The sequence below is a fragment of the Anopheles maculipalpis genome, chromosome 2RL, assembly GCF_943734695.1.
Source record: "Anopheles maculipalpis chromosome 2RL, idAnoMacuDA_375_x, whole genome shotgun sequence".
In the NCBI taxonomy this organism is placed as follows: Eukaryota; Metazoa; Arthropoda; class Insecta; order Diptera; family Culicidae; genus Anopheles; species Anopheles maculipalpis.
Genome location: NC_064871.1, coordinates 53,927,531 through 53,938,751, shown reverse-complemented (window position 1 = coordinate 53,938,751; position 11,221 = coordinate 53,927,531). Strand labels below are relative to the sequence as shown.

General features: G+C 42.5%; 2 protein-coding genes across 5 annotated transcripts; both read right to left on the bottom strand.

The window, feature by feature from the left end:
• Nucleotides 1-2,546: 2,546 nt before the first annotated feature.
• LOC126557384 (segment polarity protein dishevelled) lies at nucleotides 2,547-6,494 on the bottom strand. Of its 4 annotated transcripts, none has more exons than XM_050213131.1 (2): nucleotides 4,796-6,494; nucleotides 2,547-2,773 (listed from the first exon to the last, which is right to left on the bottom strand). In XM_050213131.1, the coding sequence occupies exons 1-2, from the start codon at nucleotides 6,492-6,494 to the stop codon at nucleotides 2,547-2,549; spliced, it is 1,926 nt and encodes a 641-aa protein (XP_050069088.1). The 4 variants fall into 4 exon arrangements, with proteins under 4 accessions (XP_050069088.1, XP_050069089.1, XP_050069090.1 ...); XM_050213132.1 differs by having other exon boundaries at nucleotides 4,817-6,494; XM_050213133.1 differs by lacking the exon at nucleotides 2,547-2,773 and adding an exon at nucleotides 3,215-3,300.
• Nucleotides 6,495-8,227: 1,733 nt separating this feature from the next.
• LOC126558422 (pancreatic triacylglycerol lipase-like) lies at nucleotides 8,228-9,455 on the bottom strand. Its single transcript, XM_050214434.1, has 3 exons — nucleotides 9,398-9,455; nucleotides 8,524-9,333; nucleotides 8,228-8,448 (listed from the first exon to the last, which is right to left on the bottom strand). Exons 1-3 carry the CDS (start codon nucleotides 9,453-9,455, stop codon nucleotides 8,228-8,230), a joined length of 1,089 nt encoding a protein of 362 aa, XP_050070391.1.
• Nucleotides 9,456-11,221: the final 1,766 nt, after the last annotated feature.

Here is an 11,221-nt window from a genome sequence, read left to right as displayed (position 1 = left end):
TGATTTTGTATGGTATAGACTTTTACCGAGTAAAGTATAGATTCAGTTAAAAATAGTTAAGTCACTGCTTACTTTATTAAATTCAATAAATATGTTTTCCTACTGTTCTCAGCGTTTTATAGCAAAAACCCCAAAACAAATACGAAGTTTTTTTTTTCTAATTTTAAAGGATTCTGATTAATAGACTGCGATCTCAACATAACCCTCGCCCAACATAATATTTATCAGTGGACATCTTAAAATGGGTGCAGGAAGTATAGGTGTTTCTACTTCTTTTTTGGCAAATAATAAAACAATATAAAGCACTATTTTTTATTTGATCGTTCATTATTTCAATATAATCTTTCGGATGTCTTGATAAGTGCAACAGTGTCATATGTTACAAGTTCAATTATTTCATTCATTTATTACTTTCCATTATTCTTCCTGCATCATCCGGCATTCGTTTCTACTCATCCACACACATTTCTCCCTCTCTTTTTAGGACCCTTTTTACGTTACACATGCACGTACTCTGATTTACTCATCATATGTCTACATCGAATTTCAAATAGCTTTCTCCAGTTTTTTTTTTTCACTTAGTTAGTCCTTTCATGGTCACATGTTGTGTTTTGTTATAGCGAGAGAGTACTGCTCGCTACAATAACGCTCCATTATTCAATAAATTCGTATATAATCGGAATCCGTAAGACTCAACGCACGCTGTATTTCTTTTTCCACCAGTTGTGTTCCAAGGGTTTGCTCACCGCGTACTAGCAGAGACGACGGTTGCATGGAATTACGTATGTAGGAAATTTTTGGCCACATGTTTTTTTTTCTCGCAATTGTAATTTAGTGGGTTTCAATGAGAAACTCAAGTAAATGCAAAAAGGATCGGTTTTGTTTATGTAGATTGCTGCTTGTACAAAAAAACCATAACCGGAATGTGACTTCCGATTCATCGGATGCGTAGATGTGGTGAATGATTCTTCCAAGAAGAAGTGGAAATAGTTACCCTGCACACGTATAAACACACACATACACATACATACACTGACTTTTCCGATGCAACCCGAAATGTGGAGAATGCGTATGCATGTTTACAAACGTTTTCGTTTCAATTTAATGCTTTAAATTGTGTACTCAGATTTAGGTTCCTTTCGTTTCGTTATGATTTAGCTTCTGGCTGTTTAGCAGCTGTTTCGTATAGAGTTTTGCATCTTAAACTTATAGTTTGTGTGTGTGTTTTTTTTGTTTCATCTCCAATCTTCCTACTGCCTTTCGTACTACAACTGTATATCCAGTTGTTTACGCCATTTTTTCTTTTAAGATTAAATTCCCACCGTGTTGTTACATCTCGAATATATAGCTTAGCATCAGTTCCGGTATAAATACTCTAACGTTTTTTTGTTCATTTTTTGTAAAATATGTATATATATTTTTTACCATTTTAAAATAATTGATATTCGCAAATATAATCATAGTATAATTATTAATAATATTCGTAATAATAAACACATTTACAATGGTTTCGGAAGCGAACGTAAAAGTAATCGTTTTGCGGTGTAAACAACACACAAAATCAACGATAAAATCTCAATCGAAGGGATAAAGCAATAAAACAACACAAAACAGGAGAAAATACATAAAACAAAATAGGTGAAAGATGAAACTCTCTAGAAAAAAAAAAGAATGGAACGCAAACAAACGGCATTTAGAAGAGAAGCAAAATAAGTTCCGAAAACATTGGCATCAGTCGACAAAGTAACACAAATATGGAAAAGACGGTAGAAAAAGAGCCAAGTTGTTTCCCTACGAAAATGCTGCTCTACTATTAGTAGCTTCTATCCAATCCCTGCTTCCCTGTTTCGAACATTGTCAATGTTCGTCTCCTTCGCGCCGCTATGCACACTTCAAAACTAGCTCGTCACACGGCACACGGTAACAAGTTTGCATTTCTTGCCTACCTTGGCCAACCATCCAGATCCTTAGCTTCGTTTTCCCTAAACCTTAGAACTTAGTAGCTGCTATCATACCGCTTCCACACACACACACACATTATCCGTGTCTCCTCGCTCACCTTTCCTTTGTCCCAGAGTTTGTTTAGCGAATTTTCCGTTTTGTTTTTCATCTAACTTATGTTCTGTGTGTTTTAGTTATTTTTCCCTGCTTTTCCAATATAGTTTCAATACGGTGAGTGCATCCACTCCTTTCCACCTTCTGCTCCAATACACATACACACACACACACGGTCGACGAATGTCGCCGTCCGCCGTTGCAGCATCCTCCGACAACGCCGACACAAGCTACTTCTCACGATTATTCTTCGTTACTCTAAATGGTTGGGGAGAGGGTGTTTGGGAGTTTTTACTTTCCCGTCCCCCGAAATGTCTCCTTCGTTTTGCGTTTTGATGTGAGGTTGTTGTGTTTGCGTTTTTTTGGCATTTACTTTAAACCGGAAACCGACCGGCACAAGAACCACACTACTTCCTGCCACAAGCATATAATACTCACACCCATCCTGCACAGGATCCTTCGTTCGTCCTTCTATAGCTGTCGCGCTTGCCTTACTGATTGTTGTAGATGTGTCCCGGATCCTTACGACCGCTGCCATTCCGACCAAACGATTGTTGATGCTGTAGTTGATGTTGCTGTTGCTGCAGTGTGGGTTGCATCGGTTGATGCTGGAAGTAGATGCTGTCCTCGTATCCCTCGTCGTCGTTCGTGCTGATCAGCTTGCCACCGATTCCACCAACGCCGCCGCCACCACTGCCAACTCTCGTTGTCTTAAAGTCTGCGGCCCACGGTAAACCCATTCAAGGTGGGAAATGGAACACGAACGAAACGGAACGGTAACGTTGTTGATGTGATGGTGTGGTAAGAACGAGAAAACGAGGTTGGTTCAGAGAGGTTGGGTGGTAAACGGTTTGTAACAACAACAACAAAAATCGACGGGATGATTGGTGTCCCGTTCGTACAAAAGATGCGGCCACACAGGCAGCAGTAGCAGAAGATCAATTAGAAATGCATTTCATTTGTAATCGGTTTTGCAACATAGTTTTGTAGCAAGTTTTTTTTGTATCAATCGGTGCAGAATTTTGGATTTTTGGATGGTTTTTGTGTGTGTATGTTGTTTTTGGAGGATGATCAGTTCGCAAGTTGCAGTTTTGGTGATTGTTGGCGAGCAGATACATTGTGGATGGTGTTGTTGGTGGGACATTCGTGTTTGGGTTTGTGTGTGTGTATGTTCCGTTCATTTTTCGTTTTGTTAAAATATTTGAAAAAGAATCGAAATGAAAGCAAATCATAAATAGCTCAAAACTGAAAGTAAAAAATTAATAAAGAAAATTCGTGTAATGCTGGCTGATGGGCGATGTCACGCAGATCCGTATAGCCTCGTAACATGAGTGAGTGAGTGTGAGTGAACGATGCAGGATTTAAAGGTAAAGATTGACGGGAATAATGGGCAAAAGTGCAGGAATTGGTTAATAAACAATAAAAGAAGTAAATTGAGTCGAATCAAACTACAATAACAAATAAAAAAAAAATGGGAATAGATAGTAGCTTTGTTAAGAAAAGAAGAGAATCTAGAGATGAAAGAATTCTCAAAACTACTTTTTCGTTAAGTCTATTCTGTTATTCTATTACTCCAATCAAAATAACATCGTGTTACAAAGTCAACACCTTGACAAGGACAAAGTTGCACCTCGTATGTCAGGTATGTTATGCATATGTTATAAATAACATATCTTTTACATTATTAGTAATAGGAAACAAACAAAAAACGAACACTTGCTATCTTTTAATGCTTAACAAATATGATGTGTACTATCCAGCGGGAAATGGAGATTTTTTTCAAATAATTTGACCAGTTTTTAAGCATTTCTGTTACGATTTGGAAGAGTTTTGATAAGAAATGGAAGCTGTTTCTTAGCCTTAGCCTTGCCTTAATAAATTTAAATATTTTTTCATTCTCTAGTGCTATAGTGCAGAGACCCGCCAAAGTGTCTGTGAAGTTCTAAAGCGAGTATTTTCTATATTTTAACACGACCAGCTGCAACTGATCATTCAAACCAGAAAGTGTTAAACATAAGGAAACGTTTACCCTTGGGGCAGTTAAGGGCTAAGGGTCCAATTGTCTAATTGGGCCATAAGGAAACGTCTATTTGTAAAGCATAAGTTTCATTTGATTACCAAATCGAAATCAATACAAAATTATTCAATTTGTCAGAATGGCACATAAATAATCCACTGTTAAATGGGATACCACAGGCACGCCGTTTAATAACAGCTCTTCAAGTATCACTTAAAGATTATGAATGTTCCAAGAGAAAACGTGTCGAACTTTAGCACTAAACAGTGCACAGATTTTGTTTTTTGATTGTATTCATGATCAACAAATATGCCGATCTTTTGACTGGTTGTCAGTTTATTTGAAAAAAAACCCCCGATAGAAGTTGGTGGTACACACTTAAAAAAACTAAATTAATGAAGAAAACTGTCTGAAACTACCTCCGTTGCCTTTTCCTTCACCGAAACGAAGCGTAGCTAAAGTGTGATAGAAGAAAGAAATAACTTAAGTCAAACAAAAATAAATCCCAAATAATGAGAAAATAATATCAAAAGATCCAACGAAAACAGCTCAGTATTGTTTCACTACTTTTCGCGCAGTAATCAATATGTGAAAATGATTGAATGGATGATAGGCAGTGCGACACAAAGTGAAGGAAGCGTTCCGCGTGTCGAACACGCGATATGGGTTCTAAGAGGATCGGAAGGGGGGAGGGTATGGAAATGGACCGAAAAAATGAAGTACCTGAAATGTCTTGCTCATTACCGCGGTTCGAGGATCCGGAAGATTTGTTCGACGCGTTCGCGATCGTCATCTGGTTGGTTTGCTGTATGACGGCTGCAAGATCACTCTGCGACGCCGACGTATCCTTGCTCGTGAGAATGTCCGAGCTGCTCGATCCGGACGACGGATGTCGTTCGCCGGTGCACCCGTACTGGATCGGCTGATAGCCGTGCGACGGATTGTAATTACCGGAGTACGTCATGTAGATTGGAGGATTTGGCAGTGGTGCAATATCACTCAGCATGCTTTCCGTGTCCTCTAGCGACATGTTCGAAATGTCCTGCCGAATACCGTTACCGACCACATAGTAGCATTGTTCGGAAAATGTTAGCTTATTGACCGTGTGCTTGATGTAGCCACGCCTCAGCATCACCGAGACATATTTGCGCGCTTCCCGCCGATCGCCGATACCATCCACGTGCTCCAATATCCAGTTAACCACGTCCGCGCCGATAAATGCATTGGGGATGGTGATCTTCAGCCACATGCGATCGCGTATCTCTAGCCCACTGTCGGGCTTTGTCATTGCACGTACAATATCCTTCATGTCCATATCGGCATGCAGACGCTCGAGCACCGATTCCGGCAGATCGGTGTTGATCGTGTCCTGCGAGCGTAGCGCCGCCGTGTGCGCAACCCACGCCCCCGGATCGATCGGTCGGACCGGTTCGGTGCGTGGTATTGTAAAGTATCCCTTCGGGTTTGGGTCCCAGCATTTGGCCACTACTAGTTTGATGGGGCCTGGTTTTTGTACCACCTCGCGCAAAACTCGGACCGCTTCGTCGTTGGTCATGTTTTCAAAGTTCACATCGTTCACCTGCAGAATCATGTCGCCCGGTTCAATCCGTCCGTCCAGCGCCACCGCACCACCTTTCATTATACTGCCGACGTATATGCCACCATCTCCGCCCCGGTTCGATTGGCCCACGATCGAAATACCTAGGAAGTTCACCGTGTCCATGTTGATCTGGACCGTGATTATGTTCAGTGACATCGTCGAATCGGTGATTGAGCTGTAAGAGGACGTGCGGGACATCGAGGGGGCTCGCTTTTTGCGTCGCTGCGGCTTCTTGCGTACCTGCAACCGCTGCACGCTGCTACATTCCGTCATATCGCGATCGAGCGTGATTTCGCTCTCCGTTTCGAACAGACTAGTCGAATCGAGATCGCTCGATACGACCGATGCCGATTGGTAGGTGAGCGGATTCATTGGCATATTCATCATGTTGTTCATCGTCGGTTTGTTCATGCTGCGTAGCTGGGCCAGCGTTGGCCGTCCATCGATCATCTCCGTCGGCTGGAGCTCCGAACAGTCGGACTGATTGGAACCATCTGCCGTAACCAGCCACGACACGACCTTCCCGTTAAAGCATGGCAGTATCGTTGAGTCGTCCGCGATCTCCTCCTTTACCACACCGAAGTCCGCATCCATCGATTTGAAAAAGTATTTGTAGTTGATGTTCTGCTTGTTCAGTACTAGCTTAAAGTCCTTCAGTGTCACCTGGGGTGCCGGCAACGGTATCTTCACCAGGTACGGTGTCGTTTCGTCGTCGATGTGATAGATCACTTTCGTTTCACCGCCACCACCACCACCACTACCTCCACCTGTGCTGCTACCACCACCTCCACCGCCACTTCCGGTAGAGTTTTTATCGTCCATTTTGTTCTTTCAGTTCGGTACACCTTAAGTCGTTAAAAGCACTATTATTCACTGTGATTGTTTATCCTGGACGTGGGAACAATTGTTTTTCCCTTGTCACTGGTCACGAAAACACTTTCCTTTTGGGACCTTATTCTGCGTGGGTTAGTATGCACTTGCAGTTGCAGTTCTCGTTGCACTGTGGCTATTAAATTTAGGCGACTTTACACACGCAATTCTTTCGAAGCACATATCTGAAAAAGGAAAATAAAAGGCCACAGTTAGTTCGATTCGGTTAGCCCAATGTGCGTTAGTTCTACAGAGATTTACAAAGCCGAATGCAGTCTCAATGCACTAGGAACGCGGTCATTGATACATGCGTGCTGATGCTACACTACAAGTGGATCATCCGGTTTCCTCTACGCACTATTAAGCTAACGATTAACCATCTAAAGGCCCTTCCCGCTGAACGACAATCAGGTGATGATTACAACTGATCTCATAAGCATACTACATCGAGGCCGGTATTGAAAACCGGAATACTAATCGGTACCCGTAGGAAGTAGTCCATTCGTCTCATCGAACAACCGCGGAAGCTAACGGTCTCCAGCGTTAGTTCGGCATAGGAAAATGTTAAACGATGTCTCGTCTGTGTCGGACTTATCCGTTGCAAAACGTGCTAGAGAGACATCTTCTCGTGAGGGCAAACGATGACGCCAAGGTGCTGCCACGAACGATGACAGAGAAATGCAAGAAGACTTTGGGCCTACGGGCATCTATTTGCATTGCACCAGAACAGGAAATTCAACTTTTGCACTTGATTCTCGAGATCCAGTGATTCGGTCCGAACACAAGAATCATTCTAAATAATGATATCACAAGGACGGTGGAACGGCAAAGCGATACCGATGCACACTGGTGTTGTTTTCTCTTTCTTCACACCGTGACCCAGCCCGTGTTTTCATGCCGTGGGGCCCCTCTCTTTATTTATCGATATTTTGTAGCGTCCACCATGATTGCCGTCGTGCAGGCGCAGGACTGACAGCTCGAAAACCTCGAACCAATGAACGCAAAACAAGAAGTACAAGAAGAAGAAGAAGCACAATGCAGCCAGAAAAACAAAAGTTTCCTGTTGCTGTCGTACACCCTATTCGGACAATGCACACGCGATGATGCTCCCGCACTACAAATATATGCACCTGCTGCAAACCATAGCTCGAGGCCCGAGCAAATACTGTGGCACGCAGATACACACCTTCCAAGGAACAGCATAGCCGTCGTCGTCGTCGTCGACCTGTGCGTGACGTCAGGCATCTTCTACCACCAGACCACTTCCACTATGAACCACAATTAAATGCAACCTTCCTCACAGTGCAGGCCATCTTGAACGGCTGCCGAAACGGTTTCCGCGGATGCTGCAATGGTTTGCGAACGGATTTGAGAGCGATGCAGCAGATTAAATGCACTTTTTCACGACAAAACTTCACAATTCTTGGGCTTTGTTGAATTGCAGGCAAAAGTTTTTGTTGAGGAATGACAGTTCTTGTCAGCACACTGTGCGATCCAACTGGTCTCGCGTGATGACTTTCGCATAAATTAGATTTTCAAGACAGTTTCAGCAGTGTTGCCAAATGGAAAAGGTGATGGTTATGTTTTCGAAATTGTTTGTTCATAAACATTGGCTAGCTATTCACCGGTGAAATAGATGGTAAATAAATGTTTTTTATTCGATTTAGTTTATTAGCAAAGCGATGCTATCCCCTTGCATACGGGAAGCGATTGTTGGTCGAAAGAACGTACAGGCCCGATTTTGTAACATTCACGGGTTCACCACCCATATCCACTTTGGGCAGATCGGCACGGCACACACTTCCTTCGATTTGTTGGATGCTATCACATGGAACCGCTTTAAACCCAACCGGCGTGTAAACCGATTCCGCATACAACTCCCACGCCCGGCCATGTGAACAGGACACTGAAAAAAGAAAGCAAAGATAGTTTTTTTTTTTAATTTCCCACTAAACTGCGCCCTTGACAATGTGTGCCATACTTCCAAAAATCCATGGCAAACATCCCGGTTGACTTTTGCCTCCGTTCGGATAAAAATCAGCTGTCCCGATCGGATCGTACATTCCAAGCGTACCACCGTTGGTATGAATCACCTCCACGTACACTGCATCCGTGCTGGCCAGTCGTGCTGTAGGATCTCTGCTGGAAAAAAGTGGTCCCGCAGGATCAAGTCCAACGATTGCACCTACTCGCCCAGTGGTGACCCGTTTCCCGCTCAAGCCGGCAAGATGCGCACCAAGACTGTGTCCAATCAGATGCACTTGACTCATGTCAAGGTCTGTGGTGTTGTGTAGAAAGTCGACAAAGTTCGCGAGCGATGCGGCAACATGATCCAACCGTAGCCGTAACAGTATGTAATCTAACAAACCGGCCGTATCACTCCAATCGATGGAGATAATGTTCAGGTCGTTTGCATACAGCAATGCGTCTTTGATGCTTTGGCAGAAATCGGAATGCTGGCAGTTGCAAAATCCGTGCACGATCACTCGAGTTGGACGGGAAGCGTTGAAGTAGGAACCATTGACCGATTCCACCGTCGGCACTAATCGTTGGCTAGCGGTGGGATTCTGCCGAGTAAACAGATGGAAGCTTATGTTGGCCGTCTCAGTGAGACTTAACTGCTGCGAGAAACTCTGTCCTTTCGAAGCTTGATGATAGCCGTAAGTTTTTATGTGTTGTTTCACAACATTTAAGAACACATCGTCACAATACCAGGAAGAGCTTTCTTCGGTGTAGTTGAATGTTAATCGATTATACAGGATCGGACTACGATTGGTGGGAAACAATCCTGCTGAATGTAATAATGATATGTAATTATCACCCTAGCTAATCACTTTACACAGATTGATAGATACCCGTGAAAAAAATTATTAAAAGTATAAAGACTAAAAAGTAACTCAACGTTGGCATCATCTTTCTTGCACTAAACTTTAACCAAAATCGCCAGTAAGCTGTTGATGCAACGAAACGAGATTAAAAACTAAAGAGTTTTGTACTCGCAGAGTATAGGGTTAAACATTCTCTGGACGAGAAGTGTACATCGATTGATGATAACTTTCCAAAGCAGAACAAAAAAGAAGTGTCCAAACCAAACTGATGCAGCGTTATCTCCCATGTTCAAGGGCCATTTGATGCTTGATTATCAATGGCAGTTCTTCGGGTTGTTTCCGTTAATGAAGCATTTCTTCCACAAACTCAACAAAGCGCACAGCACGGGCACGTAGAATAGTTACCAGAATGTGGCCGATCTTTTGTAGGTTCACCGGATCGCAATTATCACAGCCACTGTACCACGATGGGACCGCGGTGTACAGAAACTCATTACGGTCGATTCTGCACGGATTGATGTTTTCTCGTAACCTACATCAAGATGGTCGGCATATGGGGCCGCTGAAATGGGGTAACAAATTCCGCGTGAGGTAGAAAATTGCTCCATGTCCAGAGGACGTCCCGCGTGTTCGTAGAGCAAACAGACAGCATTTGTTTGGATAGTACGATGGATAGTTATAACGTACCTTTGGCTGTTAATGGGCAAGCTCGAGGAACCTGTTTCTTGTTTCTTTGGAGCCTTCTGCTGTTGATGTGTCCAAAGATCAGAGGGAAGAGAGATATCGATGCGGTTGCCACTGTTCACCTAAATTTGAAACCATAATGGCAATGAAAGCTGCTTTCGGGAGCACACGGGGACAGTCGCTAATCGATCGCTCGCGATGCCGTAGGAGTCAGTGCGGCTAGTGGTAGAAACGAACTTGCCACCATTCCATTTCCATTTCACTTACGTTTTTAGTTTCATTTGTAACATTTTTGTTTGTCGTTCGTGTTTTGCTTTGATCAGTTATTGATCGACTACGATCGGTATGATTATTGAACGGGACAGGGAAATTCGGTTGAACTGCATTTCGTATCGATCTCGTACGCTTTGTTACGCACTGTTTATGTTTGACACAGAAACATGAGGCATGAGCGGCGTTTGTTGTGTCTTGTAAGTCAATGATCGATTTATTTTCGGATTGGAGCTTTACTTTATCCTATGCGGCAGCTGGAAAGATTTGAAATAAAAGCTGTCTATTATGGTGATGCATTGAGAATGGTTATGAAATAAGAAGCTTATAGTTCAGGAAGTTACCATCCTAATGTATGCTGGAGTTTTGATTAATAATTGTATTAAGATTAATAAAGGCTTAGTTCATGGATACCGAGAATGTGAATATTATTTAAACTACTGTTTCTACAGATTTATCATGTAATAATAACCATCAGCGTTTGATTGGAACCATCCGCGACTGGATCGAGCTTGTTGAAAGCGAAAAGAAGATGTCTTGTACAGTGCCCTACAATGTAGTGTAGTAAGTTAAAGCAAGTATTCGTACAGATATAGTACAGATACATTTATTTAAGCATAGTAAGTTATAGTAATGTATTTGATAAGATTGCGGCACAAAGAATGATTTAAAATTTTTGTCAGTTTTGGCCAACCTTAGAAAAACACATATGTATGAATATGATAGCTATCAGTTGATTAGATGATGAGTTATAATGTTTTGAGAGGAACAACTTCTGATATAGTGCAAATCATGGATAAAAACTGGTAGGCTGATTCATAATTGATTTTTGATGGATAAAAACACTTCTTCTGCTTGACCTGCTCAGAATTAAGCATGCCGCGTCGCCATGGCCTG